Source organism: Malus sylvestris, chromosome 6, assembly GCF_916048215.2.
Source record: "Malus sylvestris chromosome 6, drMalSylv7.2, whole genome shotgun sequence".
NCBI lineage: Eukaryota > Viridiplantae > Streptophyta > Magnoliopsida > Rosales > Rosaceae > Malus > Malus sylvestris.
In genome coordinates this window covers 29,925,069-29,944,192 of record NC_062265.1, presented here as the reverse complement: position 1 = coordinate 29,944,192, position 19,124 = coordinate 29,925,069, and the positions used below count along the sequence as shown (strand labels likewise).

General features: G+C 37.2%; 3 protein-coding genes across 3 annotated transcripts; 2 read left to right on the top strand and 1 right to left on the bottom strand.

The window, feature by feature from the left end:
- The first annotated feature begins 136 nt into the window (after window positions 1-136).
- Window positions 137-2,961, top strand: LOC126626179 (GDSL esterase/lipase At5g62930-like). The gene is made up of 6 exons (XM_050295410.1): window positions 137-422; window positions 502-579; window positions 1,010-1,150; window positions 1,669-1,745; window positions 1,865-2,029; window positions 2,331-2,961. The coding sequence occupies exons 1-6, from the start codon at window positions 177-179 to the stop codon at window positions 2,497-2,499; spliced, it is 876 nt and encodes a 291-aa protein (XP_050151367.1). The 5' UTR covers window positions 137-176; the 3' UTR covers window positions 2,500-2,961.
- Window positions 2,962-3,829: 868 nt separating this feature from the next.
- Window positions 3,830-5,845, top strand: LOC126625605 (transcription factor MYB98-like). The gene is made up of 3 exons (XM_050294655.1): window positions 3,830-4,500; window positions 4,615-4,741; window positions 5,186-5,845. Exons 1-3 carry the CDS (start codon window positions 3,830-3,832, stop codon window positions 5,843-5,845), a joined length of 1,458 nt encoding a protein of 485 aa, XP_050150612.1.
- Window positions 5,846-7,191: 1,346 nt separating this feature from the next.
- LOC126626176 (triose phosphate/phosphate translocator, non-green plastid, chloroplastic-like) lies at window positions 7,192-11,385 on the bottom strand. The gene is made up of 9 exons (XM_050295405.1): window positions 10,835-11,385; window positions 10,070-10,192; window positions 9,827-9,979; window positions 9,517-9,602; window positions 9,305-9,389; window positions 8,823-8,942; window positions 8,662-8,730; window positions 7,789-7,918; window positions 7,192-7,654 (listed from the first exon to the last, which is right to left on the bottom strand). The coding sequence occupies exons 1-9, from the start codon at window positions 11,225-11,227 to the stop codon at window positions 7,578-7,580; spliced, it is 1,236 nt and encodes a 411-aa protein (XP_050151362.1). The 5' UTR covers window positions 11,228-11,385; the 3' UTR covers window positions 7,192-7,577.
- Window positions 11,386-19,124: the final 7,739 nt, after the last annotated feature.

The window sequence follows — 19,124 nt, the reverse complement described above, 5'->3', positions numbered from 1 at the left end:
GCATTTGACGAGAATCGAATCTAAAACCTCTTATTTACGAGTGAAAAAGAATGTCATAGGACTGTAATACTAAGTGGCATTTTCTTTATCTTCTTCTACATCACTTTTGTTGGTGCAAATGCACATTGGTATATTCTTGGATGGAAAATGACTAATGGAGCCGTAGAGGGTCCAAGATGCCAAATCTACAAAGAACAATGCTATTATTTGGTCGTGTTAAGAAACGAGTTGTCGTTTTACGTACGAAACACGAGTCTCAACCGTCAACCGAACGAGTCAACAGTAAAAAGCGTAGGAGCAGGGAGGAAGAAGAAGCAAGAGCGATGAGGCCTGAGATCGTCTTGTTCGGAGACTCAATCACCGAACAATCCTTCCAACCAGGTGGCTGGGGCGCCGCTCTAGCCGATTCTTACTCCCGCAAGGTCTCTATCTATCTCTCTCTCTCTAACTGTTATGGTGAATCAGTAAATGTTGGTCATTTTTGGTGATGGGGATTGATAGGCCGATGTAAAAGTTCGTGGGTATGGCGGGTACAACACGAGATGGGCTTTGTTCTTGCTGCAGAACCTCTTTCCCCTGGTAAATTCTTTTCTGCATTCTCTGCAATTTTTACTGCATCTTTTTCAAAGGTAAAAGCTTTTCTGGTTTGTTGGCATTGGAATTGCATTTATTGGGTTTTGTTCTATTTAGTTTTTTGTTAATTAAATTGGGTTTTTGTTCGATTTCTTGCTCGTATTGATTTACGTTTCTCATTGTGCATTTGATTTCAGAAAGTCAATGTCTTTGTTTGCTAGTATTTGATAGTATTGCTGGTAAATCAAGTTGTCATGTTGAGATGTTAGATTGGATATGTGATAGTATGCATATGACTATGAGGAAAAAAATGATGATTTTGGAAGTGTTATGCGAAAATCGTAGAAGTGATGGCCGCGATATGTGATAGAAGGATAGGATTGGATTGATGCGGAAACGTTTATGGAAGTGACCGTATCCCAATGTGAATGTGCAGGATTCTGATAAACCTCCTGCTGCTGCCACAATTTTCTTTGGGGCCAATGACGCGGCTATTTTAGGCAGAACAAGCGAGCGGCAACATGTTCCTCTTGAAGAGTACAAGGAGAATCTCAGAAAAATTGTTCTTCATCTGAAGGTTCAAATTTGTTTACCTTTCTTATGAATATTTTAGTTTTTCCCTTTCAGTTTTCATCCTTATTGTCTGATGGATGCTATTTTAAACTTGTATAAGAACGACATTGTGGGTAGTTTACTTTTCGAAGGACCAAAGGAGCTATAACTACCAATGGTATAAGGTTGATAACCCAACTTCTACCACTGCAAGCATCGGCTCATTTATCATCTTTGCCTCTCCGTTGTGTTCACATCATCGCCTCTCCAACATAACTGCCCCCGTCTCTTTCTAAATGTTCTGTCAATACTCAATACCATAATCTCGCGTAGAATGTCTTTTCCGATTCCTTGGGCTTGTTTTTGAATCACACATAGAACTGTTAGTTCATTGCATATGATCACTTATTTATTCCCGTGAATTCTGGGTCTTTGGAGTTCCGGATTGTGTTCATGCATGATCTTGAGACTTTCTAAGGGGCAACTATTTTAAGGTCAATTATTTGACCCACATCTCATCGCATATAGGGGTTTTGATTTCAGGAGTGTTCCCCCACCATTTTGATTGTGCTTATTACTCCACCACCTGTTGACGAGGATGGACGTAATGAACATGCACGGTATGATTTATTCTTCTCATTTCAAATTTACTACACACATAATCGTCTTCTTGTTGCTCTTCGCAACGTTCATGTGATTGGTACCTATAACATTTTGATTATGTAATTGGGTTTCACAGATCTTTATATGGTAAGGATGCTAGGGAACTTCCAGAAAGGACGAATGAAGTGACAGGAGTTTATGCAAAGAAGTGCATTGAGCTAGCTGAAGAAATGGGTCTCCGCTCCATCAATCTTTGGTCCACATTGCAGGAAACAGAGGGTTGGCAGAAGAAATTTCTAAGGTTTGCCATCTTTGAAGCTTCAACTTGTACAATTTATGAAACAATTTAGCATCAAGTGGTTGCAACCAGATCTTCCGTTGCAAAAGAAGCACTATTTACTGATTAATGCCTTAGATTCTGCCATAATAGTTGGATCAAGATCATCTAAATGAATTTTGTGATCGTTAGAATGGGGATCGAAGTTATATGAAGATAAATATACTCTAATTTAGTCCTAGAACTACTTAATTTACATCTTTTAAGTGTTTGACTCTGAGAGAGATTGAATAATCTGTCTTAATCCATTTTTCTTCCTTTGCAGTGACGGGTTACACCTAACACCAGAAGGCAATGCCGTTGTCCACCAAGAAGTCGTCAAAGTTTTCACCGAAGCATGGTTTTCTGCCACGGAAATGCCTCATGATTTCCCTCACCACTCAGAAATTGACGGGAAGAACCCTGAGAAAGCTTTCCAGCAACGATGCATATAACTAAAATTTTCGATTGCTTCAAGTTTTACAATTTTTCAGAGTCAAATGCTATGTTGGCATTCACACCGAAACACATCGCTTCCTTTGGAGACATGACATAGAGAAGTGTCATTCTTTTTTTCCCTATCTGCTTGATTAGTACGAGCGATATTGGGGATGATGGATCCGAACAGAGGACCTCGGGTGCAACGTAAATGCTCTTAGGGAAATAATTCTCGCACTCCATTTTTCTTCCCTGCATTATGCTCTCTTGTTCTAAGCCCTTGATTCTCTTTTGATTTATTCAATCTGAGGGGCTTAGAGCAAAAGGGAAGAATGCAGAGAGAGAAAACGGGAGCGCAAAAGGGTATTTCCCTGCTCTTTTATATCTTTTATTAAGTGTGACATTCCTAATTTTAAATTTTAAATTTAATGAACAACGGTTAAGCAAAAGAGGCAATAAAATGCTTGGCGTTATGCAAACCATTGCAATTAACAGTGGCGATTAAGTCTCTAATAAATTTGACAGCTTCTGAGAGTGAAGTCTTTCTTAACGACTTTTACTAAATTAACTTCATTGATTAGAGTAAAACCGATTTTTACTCTCAAGTTTGTCCTAATTGACTTTTAATTGACTTTTACTTTCTTTGACCATAAACCAAAATGGGAACAAAATAAAGGCTGATTTGGAAAATTCTTTTAAAATGATGGAAAACACTTTCAATTAGAGTGCTTTTGGAGCCAATCCTTAGTAAAAATTCAAGTGAATCATGGAAAAACACCTAAACTAGTGCTTCTTGCAGGAAGCACTCAAGTACTTTTGGAACTAAAAAACAATTCATAAAAAACGATTTCAATCATTTTAAAAGCACTTCCAAACAAGCCCTAAACAAGGAAGATGAAATTCACATAACTAATTTTTGCTTCTGCACGCCCTTATTATTTTTGTCCATTATTTCTCCATTAAGATAGTGTGTAAGATGAGAAAACGGGGTGCCAAAATCATTTCCGACTGAATAACCTTACATAACGCCATTACAATACTTAAGAACTTTAGTTAATAGATTTAATTACAGTCGGTATAATAACAAATTAAAGAGAAATTTATAGGACCCAAAATTTGAGACCAACAAAGAATCACTTGTGGCAAAAGTATGTAAATTTAGCTGCGGCAACCAACCCTGACCGTTGGATGAAGCAAGATCAACGGTCAGGATCTATCTTTACAATAAATGCATTTCCTCCTCCACCTATTAAGCGAACAAAAGTACAATGGTGACAGCTCCCAAAACAGAAGCTGCCCCATTTTTTCACTACTAAACCCTAACGCATTTTGCTTAGAGCATCTCTAATGGAGCTCAACAAGCTCAGAAAAAAACTCGTCTCCCAAATCCACATTCCATTGTTTGCGTCGGAAAACTATGTCAAACCTTATGATATGAAAGACGAGTTTCTCTTTGAAGCATCTTCGTCTTCAAAGAGAAACTACAATTACCTCCAAGATTTTCACCACCTTGATCATCAATTTCATGTCAATGTCTCCTCTTCAAACCCTATGTTTGGGACCCACACCCCATGTTTTGATCCGTACAGCGACACATCCTACCCCTACGATCAAAATTCATCACATCAAGATGTGAACTTTTACAAATGTAAGCCTCCAAATGTTGCAGAAAACAATGGGGGACATGGCCAAGTTTTGGACAACTTCCAAGGTGGGTCCTACTTGAATTTCCCAACTCATCACAGATCATCAAATCCGTTTGATCATGCGGTGGGAACTTCATCTCATGGGAGTGCAACTAATTTCCTGCCGTTGGATTGCACTCAAGATATTAAACCCATGAATTTTTCGGTGCCGGATGAGGTATCCTGCATAAACCTTGCAGACCAAAATGGATACTACAGAAAATTTGGGATGAATGGCAAAAGCGAAGTTACCGGAGTAACAAGGGGGTCAATGGTGAAAGGTCGAAAGAAGTCAAATGTGGTCAAGGGTCAATGGACAACCGAGGAAGATAGGTAAAAACTGAAAGATTTCACCAAAAAAAGGAGTAAAAAACTGAAAGATTAAAACTTAAACTGCATTTTTGGGTAGTTTAAGGTCTCTAATGATGTCAAATTTGTGTTAAACAGGCTCTTAATTCAGCTTGTTGAGCAATTTGGAGTCAGGAAATGGTCTCACATTGCTCAGATGTTGCCTGGGAGAATTGGGAAGCAATGTAGGGAGAGATGGCATAACCACCTAAGGCCTGACATCAAGGTATTCGATAATTGACTGACTTATGCTTGTTTGGGATTGTTTCTGGAAGAGTGAAAAACGCTTTATAACAGCCAAAAGTACTTTAGATTATGTTTGCTGAAAATTTAGAAGTGCTTATGTGTCATAAGATCGAGAAGTACCTACCCCGGAATTACTTCCAAGTGTGTTTTCATGAAGTACTGGGATTTTGAGTAAAAGCACTTATGAGCATAAGTGTTCTATGCAATCCCAAACATGAATGATCATTATAAAACTAGACATGCTAATTACGCGAATTATGCGTTTGGGTTTGCAATTCACTTGACGAGTAACGCTACATGAATCACGCATACATTCATGTATGGTTGTGTAGCGCGACATTACTAATAGTTAGCGACGTAATAACGTTGTGGTACAAATCTGATACAATAAGAAGTGATGCAAATGGTTTTATTTGTTTTGCAGAAGGATACATGGAGTGAGGAGGAGGACAAGACACTGATACAAGCTCATGCAGAAATAGGAAACAAGTGGGCGGAAATTGCAAAGAGACTGCCCGGAAGGACTGAAAACTCCATCAAAAACCACTGGAACGCAACGAAAAGGCGACAATATTCCAAGCGAAAATGTCGATCAAAGTACCCTAGAGGCTCCATTTTGCAGGAATACATCAAGAGCTTAAACCTAGACTCGGCAAGCAACAGCACAGGGAGGCAGCGAAGGAACAGTTCAGCTAACAACAACAACGGTGGCAGCACCAGCACTAAAGCAGCTGCAGCTGCAGCTACTTATCAGCAGCCACAAACCAACGTGGGACTTTTGTGCGCAAACGATCTGTTGGTTCCGAGCTACAACGATTTCAATGAGGACCCCGATTTTTGTTTCGACGAGAACATCTTCGAGGAAGGGTGTAGCATCGATTCTTTGCTCGATGACATCCCTTGCGCTGCTGCTGTTGGTGAGAAGAACAGTAACTTTGATGGTTACAATGAGATTGATTATGGTTACGTTGATAAGGGTAGTTTTGATGAGAAAAATTTTGAGATGGCCATGCAAGTGGATTTGGAGAGTAATGAAGTGAAGAAGGAGATAGATTTGGTGGAGATGATTTCTCAAGTGAACTAATTAAGCTGAAGTTTCATAGAGTTTTATATATTTAATATAAATTTTGAAGAAAGAGAGGGGGATGCAATCGGCCTTGAAGTCGATCGAGTTTTGGTTACCAGGGTAGTGTAGTAGGGTAAAATTTTGAATGTAACCGTAAGTATATTTCCGTTTTCTCATCGCATGTTCATCAAATGATGAGAGATAGAGAGAAAGGGGTGTATCATGATTACACGGCTTTATTACAATAACATAATACAGAGGTTAATATATGGTTTATGATTAATGAATAATGGATATGTAAGTTTATTCATAATATACGTACTCTTGCTGATAGCTTATGTATGTGTCAATGTTTTAAAAGGCGAAGGTATGAGTGAAGTGTTTCATGCATAATCCCGTCTAGGTGAAAACTTTGATTTGTGCACGAGACCTAAATTTGTTAATATATTATACAAAACATCTTAAAAAATATGATACTTTGTAAAACAAACATTCATTATCATTCAAAAGTGCACAAGTAAAAAGATGCTTAAATAAAAACTAAACAGGAAGAAAGATAGTGGGGTAATAAATATCAGCAAAGTGTGCTCAGTTTAAACTTTAAAATAAAAATCTAGATTTTTGCAACTAAAAGAAAAAAGGACGTCAGTCAAACACTTCAGACGCGCCTCGACCACGCCTACCTTAATTGGGCATAAGCGATTTCATGGTTGCCCCCGCCTCCGAAGCCACCTAAGCGCGTCTCAAGGGGCGTTTTTTAAAACACCGCTATATGTAAGGGGTTTTGAATGTATCACCTACGTGTTCTTGCAGTTGCTAATAATGCTTTTACTTATTAATTAAGTAGGGTTTTAAAGTGTTATGGTTGTTTTAGACCAACTTGAACATCGTGCCGACCTAGGCATGCCCGTGACGTGCAAGCATGATTAGGTCACATAAATCCCAAGGTACATTGATTTGTGTTGCCCAAGTCCAACAGTTATTTGGCGATCCATAATTTGACATATTCCAACACACATTGATTTGTATGGATGAGATCCTCTCCGGACCTTTTTATGGAGATTTTAAGTATGCTTAAGTTATATTCGATCATCGTATATCGTGCAGTCAGTTTTCGTTTAATACTTTTTATGTTTAAATTTAATTTTAAATAAAAAATTTAAAATGATTTCTGACCGCAATAAGTGACTAGAATATGAAGATCCCAAGAATTACCACAATTTGAATCCGGATGGTATCCAAATCCGATTTGTATGGCTGATACAAGTTTCTGGTCTTTGAATTTTTGACCAAATTTGCAATGAAATATTCAATCAATCATATCCGATTGTGAAACAAACTTTGTATACCGATGATGAGTTGCATTTGGATAAATGAAAGCTTTTTTAAGAGATTGACTTTCAAGTGTGACGGTCACATTGTCACAAAACATGTATACATATACTTACTGTTGTCCTACCATCACCACCACCTTCTTCAATGGTTAATCCTTTTTCGAGGTTACGTTCTACACCCAAATGGTGAACCCCTAGCAAAAGTCGATTACAACTTGAAACGAGAAGACAACGGAGGATATGATACTTCTCCTCACATCATGTGGTCCAAAAAAATATGAAATTCTAAAACAAAAACCAAAATACATGAAAATATTAAGAGCCCAACCACTAATTAGGTTCCCCTGCCTGACCTAATTAAATTGCAATTTTTCATCCAACTCCATCAGCAAAGAGCAAAATCTCATCGCGCTACTTCAAGCGCTCTTCGGCTTGGATTTAATACGCTTCACCCTTGAATATAGGAAAACTCCGGCAAGCGCCACTCCAGTGCCTGCATTACATTGAAACAAGATTTTATACTTTCGTACCAAGAAACGTTTCTTGCAACTAAAGTCAGTATCCAGCATACGAAATCAATTTTTACATCCTTGGGAAATGAAAATCAAGCGGTACAAGTAATATTACCGAGAGCGTTAATAGGTGAAACGGGTGTCCTGAAGAAGAGAACAGAGCTCACGATAACCACCACACGCTTCACGCAATTACCCACAGAATGAGTAACAGGTGATACCCTCTGCAATATCATGTACGAAACCTGCATTGTTCACCAATAGTCAGCAATTTACACGAGTAAGCTGCAGAAAACAAGAGGAAGCACCCTATGTTTAGGAAAATCGAGCATCAAAGAGGAAGGTTCCAAATACAGTTAATACACTTCTAAGTTCTAACTATTCCTCGCATATTTTGCACCCTGAAATTTTTCGATCTGATTTAGTAATTTTACTCATTAAGGTGGTTTCGGGTTCGAGACTTGGGAGCAGCCTCTCCATAAATGGGGGTAAGGCTAGCCGACATTCACCTCTCCCAGACCCTGCGTAAAGCGGGAGCCTTGTGCACTGGGTACGACCTTTTACTCATTAAGGTGGTTCCTCAACCCCATCCCATTCCCAGTTTTAGAACCCACAAATGGAAAAACAAAATCAAAATTGAAATTTGCAGTCAGCACAAGCACGATCATGACAGGATTTCAAGATAGTTATAAACAATCATTGATAAGAACATAAAAGGTGAGCAGTTAAGGTTGGGGCATGAACAAGCTAAGAAGAATTTTCTGGTTAATTTGACTTGACAAGAGATTGAAAGTATTGCACATACTATTAAGCGATATTTTATATGTGACTTTCCGTTACCTAAAAATACTTTTTCAGTACTCAAGGACAAGTATGTTGAACATCAACAATGAACTCAATGCTCTAAACAAAAGCTCATGAGCAGCCCAGAAGAATCGATAAATAAACGAAAAGGATATTAAACCACAAAACCAGATAAAAGTCTAACCTGCTGATATGCGTGGAAGCAGAGTGCAGCAATGAAAGACCTAATATATAATTGTTTTACATTCAGACCCTGTAATCGGAGAGAAAGAGTTAATAAGTTTCGAGTATAATCTACAATGACTCTGTCGCAATGCAAGCTTTAGCTCGTAAAAAGATACTCACAGCAGATTGCAGGACTGCTGGAGTAAATTTCACCCCTTCCATGAAGATACCCACAGGAGTTAACAAGAAAAAGGACATGACTGTTATAATTGAGAAGAGTGTAATGTTGTCCATATTTGCCTGCTCAAAACAAACTGCTGGTTACGAATGCCATCGAAGACAAATAAGAAACATAGAATAAGTAAACGTGTATATATTCAGTCCATGAGTCCAGTTCTCAGGTGACCGGATTCATGGTCACCCACCCTTGGATTTGATATCAAGAAATGGGATTAAAACATTAAAAGCACGTCCATTTATTCTTCACCCTTGATGTCAAATCCAAGGGTGAGTAACCGTGAATTCCTTGGTCAATAGGTGATCTGGAGAACATTTCTTTTCAGTTCATTTTCTTACCAATCAGAAATTACCACCTCACTACCACTACAACAATAACCAACACAATAGTACTTCTGACATAAAATATGGAAAACATATATTACCTCTTTCTTAACCATGACCTTTTTGCTAAGGACGTTACGAGATTGGTTTGTCAAGTTGGAAGCCATAGCACTCCAAAATCCAGCCCTGTTCACAAACAAAACGATGATTATATAATGCATGCACAAAATTCTTGATTCATCAATCAAATCTAGATGTTGTGGCTCTTTGTCTCTGTTTTTGGCATCATTTTGAATATACCGTGATTTCTTACCAATTAAACGAGACCTCGGTAATTGATGCCAGTCCCACTCCACCAACGATTGGTATCAATGAAGCAACTACCCATGGAGTGGGTATCTACATAAGCATCAAGACATATAAGATAAATTGGGCAAAGAAATTCGGAATCAATTGAAAAATAGAAGCCATAAATCCTACAATTGGATACATAGCCTTCTGAATTCAAACAAGTTTTGGATCATTTCCACTAAACTAAAAACTGAAGTCAACGTACGCACAATAAAGAATTTTAAAATAGCATATAGACAGATAAAGGGGCAAAGCTATATGAAAATCCTTACCTCCCCAAGAAACATGGCTGAGAGGATAACTGAGAAAAAGGGTTCACTAGCTTTGATCGTGTGAGTAAATGAGACAGCCACTTTCCCAAGACTCATATTAGTAAAAAGGTTACCCAAAGTATGCACAATCGCCAGTGGAAGAATTGCTGCGAGCTGTTGACAAGTTGCTTACAATAAGAATCACTTAAATGGAAATCAATAACCCATATATCTGACCCTCGACTTAATCAAACTAGTATGTACCTGTGCACCGCTAACTCTTGGTTTCTTGTACAGATTCAAACCCCACATAAGCAGAACAAGCACAGTCCCAACAGCAAATTGTATTCCAGTGACAGTTACTGGGTATGGGAACACCTTCAAGACCTGTAAAGAAAAGTTTCCTTAATCAAATGCTCCCTAAATTGCATGTAATCAAACATAACGTACTCCTATCTCGATCTTTATATTTCGGACTGTTCAAATTTTTATTGATTTGGAGTAGATTGCATGAAGCTTTACATTCCCTTTTTATCACCTTAAAATTACATCTCCTTCTATTCAGTAAATGAATAAAATGCACATTTTACGGGTTTGTTTAGAACTACTTTTAAAATGACTAAAAACGCTTTCAAAAAGAAAAGAAAAGAAAAAAAAGAATTCTAAAAGCACTCTACTTTGAAAATGATTGATGCATGAAGCAATAAAGTGTTTTTCTAAGATTCACTCACATTTTACTAAGGAGTAAGGATTAGTTCTAAAAATATTTTTCACCAAAAACGCTTTCAACCATTTTAAAAGCACTCTCAAAAGCGCTTTCAACCATTTCAAATTCAAAAAATTAATTCGAGCAGACTTTCCTGTAAAGTAAATTCCGCCAAAGCAAACAGAATCTACCCAAAAAAACTAAAGGATTCTAACAATGCATTTTCACTAAAAGCAGACAAACTCACAGCAATCACTCATTTAGCAAATAAGAACAAAAGAAATACAATAAGTAGAAGCAGAAGCAAAATACGCAAAAACTACCTGCTTGTTGTAGATATTGAACCAGATGTTGAAGAGGAACCAGAGGCCAAACAACGCCCCGAGCTCAAGCGTTTTGAACAAGCTGCTTCCAGACTCAGTGCTCTCGTCGGCGGTCTCCGCAGTGGCCCGAACCTCAAAACGCTTCGTTCCGGCATCGGAATCGACTAACGGCACGGACGTCCACGGCCTGAGCTTGAAATCAGAGGAAGACGATAACAGAGACCAGGATCGGCGCGGCAGAGAAGCGGAGAGCGCATCATTGAAATTGTTCGGCTTCGAGGAGGCCGAAACGCGTATCGGATCGAACCTAGAGTTCACGGCGGGGTTCGCCGACGGCCTCCGAGGCTTCGGAAGGCGGAGGGACGGCGTGAGAGTGAAGGTAGCGCTCTGCATTTTCGATCCTCAGAAATGAAGTCTAAGAGCGAGATGCAGAGAGAGAGAGGGAGAAGGAAGGAAGGCCTCGAGGAGTCCGTCGACGGATCGAGATTTTAGGTTGACGAGGAGCAAATGTGTGTTTTGTAAAAAAAAAGGCAACGGAAATGAAAAATTAAAATCTCAATAAATATAATAAATACGGCGGAATCTGTATTATTCCAGAATTTTGAAATCTCGGATATTCCTATGGCCTGGAGCGTCTTCTCTGATATTGTACGGTCAATTTTCGTTAAGTATTATTTATATTTAATTTAATATTAAAGTATTTAAAATGATTTTTGACCGCATGATGTACGATGAACGAATACGATTTAAGAATTTTCAGAATTTTCATAAAAAGAATTAGGAGAAGATCCTCATTCTTCCTATGCGGCGCTTTGAATTTCCTCTTTTATTATTTTTCTTATTTATTGAGATTTTTTTAATTTCTATGGAAATTCAATTTCTTGGTAGGTGAAGGGCATTGGCTTTTAAATACTTTTATTTTTCTATGTTTTTATTTTCCTTTTATGCAATTTATGTGTTTTTTTATTTTTATGACGTTGGCTTGCTTTAAGAAAAATAAAATTGGCTGGGGCCTAGTAATTGATATTTTGGTGGGGGTGGGCGGCTTGGAAATTAATATTTGATTTTCAGCCTTTTATCGTGGGAAAGTTTTTGGATCGAAAACTTTTGGGTAGTAATATCTAACACCTTTGTTAATTGAAAACTTTAACAAAAAGCTTCTTATACGGTTTATTTTAACAAAAAATCATATTTTTACACTAAAAAATCAATTATGTCATTATTCACTTTACTCTTTATGTTGATACCCTTCTCTCCTCCCAAGTTTCCATTTTCCCGTCCACATACATAGTTATACCTCTTTCTCCTTTGTTTCCCGTCCACCCCCTTTGTCGTGATATGATGGCCAACAAGTCTGATTTATCATATTATAGTATTAATATATATAGCATAATATTGAGAGATTTTTCAATGTGTCGGGCATATGGCTTAGTGGCTGAAGGCTTAAAAAAAATCTCAACCAATTGTATTATAACACTTATACACCAAGTCGTGTTTCTGGCATATTGAGAAATTTCTCCATAATATCGATACAATATCATGTAACAGTGTTTCAGTTACACCGAAAACTTTATATTTTCTAACAACCAACAATGCGTAGTGGAGACAAGTGTCTTGATGTGTGGGATTGTTGTGGTGAGAGGAGTGATGATGAGAAGGACAAGTTTGAGAGTACCACTTGCCAAGTACTTGTCATACCAAACCTTGTTGGTTGGAGACTTTGACTGCCTCCTTTGAGCTTTTGGATTGGTTACTTAATACCAATTTCACTATCATAGTAATGTGTCTTATAGGTAATTCTTTGTTCCAAGTTGAATGAGCAACTTGATATTTTTTATAGGGTTTTTATCACAAATGGTCTTTAAAACTGACTTACTCTATCAAGATAGTTCCTGAAATTAAAAATCAATTAATATCAACCCTGAATATGAGTGCTTCAAATCAATTTCATCCTTCCGTTAGAATTCCATTAAATTTTCTGTTAATTTGCTGATGTGTCACATTGTGAACCCTATTTTACGATGAGACGTAGATTAGAGAGTTTCTATTTTTTTCTAAATAAAATAAAAACAAAAAACTATTCATCTTCTTCGTTGAACCCTTACACCATCGTCTTCTTTGAACCCAGCCACCGTTGTCTTCTTCGAACCCAGCCACCAAACAACAATCGTCATCTTTTTGGCTTAAATCCGGCTCTACAAATCTAATTCCAACTCCAATTCCTGATAGCTATCTCATTGCAATTTTTTCAAATTGGCTTAAATTTCATTACATTTTTATCCCGATTTCAATTATATAGTTTTTTTTTTTTTGGGAAGTATTAACTTCCATTAAAGGGCAAAAGCCCACCAACATAACCAGAGCAGCAACGAGCTACAAAAGTTTGTGTTATGGCCTCCAGATTTCATCACCACCACTGGACATGGAACGCGCGGTGAATGCGCCATGAAAGAGAACTAGACAAAAAACACCCCAATCCCCCACGCACCAACACACCCCCGTCAAAATTACTCGCTAAAAATCCCCAGGGCAATTCGTTGTCGCCGTCTGATCTTCCCAGCCCGCGCTCCTCCACGAGGAGAAAGAAATTGTGGGTTTGGCCAGAAAACCCACGAACTTTCACTGCTTAGATTTGAAATTCGAACCTATCAACTTCGAATTTGATGAAGGTCAAGGTTTGGAAGGGTACGAAGATAGGCTTCTAGGAATATTGGGGTGGGTCAATTTTAGGGACCATTTGTGATAATAACCTGTTTTTTTTAATCAAAAGTTTAGAGGTTTGGTTACTTTCACCATCAACACTAGGGCATACTCACGACTTTGAGTCGAAAGGACTTACGCGTGACACCTAACTATCCATTGTTAATAGTATGAATTTACGTAGGAAATTATAGATTGCGCCCCAACAAGGACTACTGGCAGTGAGACTCGAACCTTAGTGGGGTGTCCTACAAGGTAAAGATCTTACCAATTGAGCCAACCCTCGTTTACTTTATTTGAGTAACATTCCTTGATCATGGATTTATTTGAGTAACATTCCTTGATCATGGACTTGGATCTTCCAACTATTTAGTTCGTTCGAGTCTTCTAACCTTCTCTTTACGTATTTTCTTGTGTAGCATTTGGTTTGAAATCCATGTATAGTAAAGTTCAACACAAACCGTAGAAAACTCAACTGCAATTTTGATCCTATTAGTATGGGAATTTTGAAAGAGTACAATTTATATCATTTGAATGAATGAAAATGTTTGTACCATACTTGACGAATCCCGAAACTACTGAGCAGCAGTCAACGTTATACCGTCAAGGACGCATAAGAGTTTCCCTCCAACCAGGAGGTCAATCACAGTGCGACACGTGTCGACATCAGAATCCAATCATAGCGCGACATGTGTCAACATCAGAATCCAATCATAACACAACACGCGTCAATGTCATAACAAAGCTATAATCTCTCTTCTATAAAAAGAGATAATTCTCCCACAATATTTTCTAATATCATTTGTACTAAATCATTCACTAGTACTCACAAAAGGAGAGCTTGAACCTATGTACTTGTGTAAACCCTTCACAATTAATAAGAACTTCTCTACTCCGTGAACGTAGCTAATATGGGTGAACCACGCACGTATTGTGTTTGTTTCCCTGTCCCTATCCATTTACATACTTATCCACATTAGTGACCGGAGCAATCTAGCGAATGTCACAAACTTAACACTTTTTGTTGTACCAGAGTCCTAGCCGATTTTGTGCATCAACAGAAAACATTTACCTCAAATTTCATATGAAAGTTCTCGTCATTTTTATTGAAAATATGATTGCAACTCCTTAAACTTAATTTTCTCCATATATACTGTGACATAAAAATTTTACTCAAATAAAACTCATTGATTAGATTCTACATATGCAAATTCATTAATTATGTTTGACTTATACAAATTTTAAATTTGTTGGATGCTTGAAAATTACTATTTGAGTGCTTGATGTACATAAATAATTTCATGCGGATTATAAAGAACAATGAATAATTTTACAAAAAAAGAAAAAAAGAAAAAAAAAAGGGTTTGTTGTTGGCATTCTAAAAATCTCATTTTGCACTCCAAACTTTTTATAATTAAAAAGAAGGGTTTTTATCACAAATGGTCTATGACATTGACTTAACTCATCATTTTGGTCCCTGACATTCGAAATCAATAAATTTAGTCCTTGACATTCGATGTTACACATCAATATGGTCATTCTGTTAATAATCTCTCAAATCCTCTTAAAAACGCATATGCTGACCACATGATCCTCTAATGGAGGACATTTTCGTAAAATTGCCTCACCCACTACTTGGGTCACTAGCCCCACCTTTTCGTTAATACCTTTTTCCTCTATGGTGATACCTTTTCCTTCATTGGTTAAAGAGATGTGAAAGGGCTAGGGCTTGGCAATGGGGATTTTGGCTAGAGAGATTCAGTTCTACTTAGATTAGGACTCTAAACTTTTGAATTTCATGAAGGATCATTGAGCTTTTGTGGATTGTGAGAAAATTTTAGTGACCTATAAGCATGTCGGAGAAATTTCACAAATCTGGAAAGCCTCCAAAATATGGTGAGTATTATGTATCTTCTTTCCATGATTTTTTTAATACTTTTGATGGTTACAATAGCCCTTCTTCATACCTTTGATATATGGTGGTGGGGTTTGTGTAGTTTGAGATGGTGTGGGGTTAGGGTGGGTGATGAACATATGTACTGTTATGGTCTTGTTCCCCTTCTTTTGTCATTTTGTATTAAAGATTGCATAGCTTTACTGATTTGGAGTTATTCAATGACATTGGAATGGTTGTTGTTGTGTATTTTTTTTTGTTTTAGTCTTCATTGTATGGCGTGGACTTAGGGTTTTGATCGTAAAATGTGGCAAAAATAATTGACTTATATTTAGAGGTTCAAAAACTAATTGACCATTGGATTTACTAATGTATTAAACAATATTTTGCAGCAAATTCTGATAAATTCACATAAAATTTATCATGGGGGTCAGATTCTCAATAAGGGAAATAAGGAACATTACAGTGGAGGTGAAATTATATACTTAGATTGGGTTTTTGGTGACTACCAGTCCTTGGTTGAGTGTCATAACATAGCAAAGGAACTGGGGTACAAGGTGAAGTTGAGCCACTATAAAAAGTTGCAAGTGGGTATATTTGAAGAAATAGTATATGATGCACAACTGACAAATTTAATCGATGATATGCCAAAGAATAAGGTAGTTGAATTATATATGGTTGACAAGAATGAGAAGGCAATTAGTGAAAGTGACAAGCTCATTGCTTCAAGTAATGTGGTGCAAGAGTTTGAGATAACACAATCCTCGAATTGGGATGATGGATTTGATGAATTTTGGCAACATGGGGAATTGACAACAGAAAAGCAAAGAGAAAAAGGAGATTCTACTATAGACACTTAGGGAAAAAATAGGGATGATGAAGATGTTGAGGGAGATGAAAGTGAACAAGCTGAAAATGAGGAGGAAATAATCAAAGATAGTGATTATGACCAAGATTCAGAGCAAGAAAATGAGCATGTGCACGAGAATGAGTTGGATGATGATTTGTTCGAAAAACATGTCGACAACCTGATTGAAGAAGAGCCTGAAGATAAGGGGTTTGATGGGGAACTTAGGTGGAACAATACAACAAACTTGAGCAATATGCTACTATTTTAAAGCAAACTAATCCTGGTTCAACAACGTTAATAAAGACATAAATGAATGGTGATGTACGCAGATTTCAGAGAATGTACATTTGTTTTGATGCATGTAAGATTGGTTTTAAGCAAGGATGTAGGCTTGTTATAGGATTTGATGGTTGTTTTGTGAAAGGGTAACATCCAAGGCAAATTTTGGCACCAGTAAGCATTGATGGCAACAATGGGATGTTCCCAATTGCTTATGCAGTTATGGAAATTGAAAATCAGAGTACATGTGAGTGGTTTTTGGAGATTTTAATAGATTATTTGAGTATGGAGAATTTAGCAACATATGCTTTCATTACAAACAAGCAGAAGAGGTTAGGGAATGCAATTCAACGACTAATGCCCAAATGCAGAGCATAGGCATTGTGTGAGGCATTTGTATAATAACTTCAAGAAAAAATACAGTGGTCTTGCCTTGAAACAAACTTTTTGGGAAGCAGCAAGAGTTACAACCATTCATACCTATTACAAATGTGACATCTTACTTAACAACTTGTGTGAGGCTTTCAATGCATCAATTGTCACGGCAAGGGACAAGCCAATTTTGACAATGTTGTAAATCATAAGAAAGAACCTGATAGTGAGGATGGCAAATAGAAGAGCTACTGCCTTGAAATGGAAAAGGATCTGTGGGGCCAAGAATTGAGAAAATTATTGAAAAAATCAAGTACGAAAGTGGTAATTGCATTGCATATATAGCTGGAGATATGAAATATCAAGTTTCTCACCTTTATGGAAGAAAGTTTGCAGTTAACTTGGGTGCTAAAACTTGTTCTTGCAGGAGATGGGATCTTTGTGGAATCCCATGTCCTCATGCTATTGCCTATGTTTTAAGGAAAGGACAAGATGTGGCCTTGTATGTTGATGACTGTTACAAGCAAGCAACATACCTAAGGGCTTATGCACCGGTTATTTCACCATTGCCTGGCCAAGATCAATAGGACAAGCCTAGTAATGAGACCACCAAAATTGATCCTCCCATTTACAAGAAGCAAACTGGAAGACCAAAGAAAAAGAGGACTAAAGATCCTGGTGAAGAACCCCCAATTACAAGTATGAAGGGAAGAAGTTGAAAAGATGGATTTATACCAAGCCATATGCATGTAGGTCATGTGGACAAGAAGGCCATACTTCCATGACATGTGGAAAGCAACAAAATCAAGCATCTACTAGTCAATCCACTCAAGGAGTAACTCAATCTACTAACAACAAGCCTACATCAACTCAAACAAGACAGGTATGTGTGAAGTTTGAAGAGTATAAATCTTTGTATTTTTAAAAAATTGTAATAAGGTATGTAGAAGATGAGGAAGGTGTGGCCCAATTCGTTTTTATTTTCAATTTTTATAGTGTATTGATATCTTGAGTATGAAGGTGGGAAGGGGCAGCGGAGTGGTTAGAGGAAGAGCCATGGGAAGAGGTACATGCAAAGAAAGAGGCATGGTTTCAAGCTCACAACCCACCATTCCACCAATTCAACATGTTCAGTCAACCCAAGGATTTGGTGCAAATAGAGGAAAGCCATGGAAGCCTTGAAGGATTAGGTGAAAATTTGGCAGCTTAGTTGTGTTTTTAAAGTCTTTGAAAACTATCTAAATATTTAAGGTTTTTTGTTTTTGCATTCGAAAATATGACATGTTGTTGCTATTTAATGCTTTTGGAATTGAATGGGTATGTTGTTATGAACAATGGTTATTCATTTTGAAACAATATGCTATTGTGAAATATGCAAATCAATAGATGATGTATCTTATGTGTTTGAATAGATGTCATTTTGAAATGGTATATATTTTTTGGAATGATATGCTATTAGCATTTTGTACAAAACCATTTACTAAAATGGCTGTGCATTTTTTTTAGTGGGAAAATGCCTCATTTTAACTTTTTGAAAGGAAACAATCACAAATGTTTGTCGTCAAATTCAGCAAGAAAGGGAAAAGGTCGAGTCAACACGTGAGTCGACAAATGTTTGCTGTCGAATTCAACAAGTGAGGTGATTGGACAAAAATGCCATCTCTTAAAGGGTCACATGAGACAACACGTGCATTTTTAACGGATTATTGGTGGAAGGACCATATTAATGTGTGGCATCGAATGTGAGGGGACCAAATTTATTGATTTTGAATGTTAAGGACTAAAATGATGAGTTAAGCCAATGTTAGGGATCATTTGTGATAAAAAACCCACATGTATATATTTGAAAGCCACATGTATATATTTTTATGACACCTTGTAACTGATGATCCATTGGAGTTTCAAGATTTGAATTTGTAGGTGTGTAGTTTCAAGTAAAAAGTGAAACTTATATGCACCGGATAAATCATTGTGACGATATCTTAAATCAAATACATTATTATATGGAAAAGTTGAAACAAATAACATCACGTTATTCATTTACAGTATCTCCATATTAGCGTATTATAGAGGTAAATAAGTTTTTCATCTTACAAAAAATGACTTACACGAATATATATAAATTTTGTTGACACTAGACGTCGTAGTAAATAACTTACCCAACCCCCTCAACAAGAAGATACAAAAATTCCCAG

Coding starts and splice junctions, on each gene's coding strand:
- LOC126626176 (XM_050295405.1), bottom strand. CDS start 11,227: ATGCAGAGCGCTACCTTCACTCTCACGCCGTCCCTCCGCCTTCCGAAG. Junction 9,603..9,826: donor CAGCCATGTTTCTTGGGGAG/GTAAGGATTTTC, acceptor ATGCTTATGTAG/ATACCCACTCCATGGGTAGT. Junction 7,919..8,661: donor GCTTCCACGCATATCAGCAG/GTTAGACTTTTA, acceptor TGAACAATGCAG/GTTTCGTACATGATATTGCA.
- LOC126625605 (XM_050294655.1), top strand. CDS start 3,830: ATGGAGCTCAACAAGCTCAGAAAAAAACTCGTCTCCCAAATCCACATT. Junction 4,501..4,614: donor TGGACAACCGAGGAAGATAG/GTAAAAACTGAA, acceptor TGTGTTAAACAG/GCTCTTAATTCAGCTTGTTG. Junction 4,742..5,185: donor ACCTAAGGCCTGACATCAAG/GTATTCGATAAT, acceptor TTTGTTTTGCAG/AAGGATACATGGAGTGAGGA.
- LOC126626179 (XM_050295410.1), top strand. CDS start 177: ATGCCAAATCTACAAAGAACAATGCTATTATTTGGTCGTGTTAAGAAA. Junction 580..1,009: donor TGCAGAACCTCTTTCCCCTG/GTAAATTCTTTT, acceptor GTGAATGTGCAG/GATTCTGATAAACCTCCTGC. Junction 1,746..1,864: donor GGACGTAATGAACATGCACG/GTATGATTTATT, acceptor TGGGTTTCACAG/ATCTTTATATGGTAAGGATG.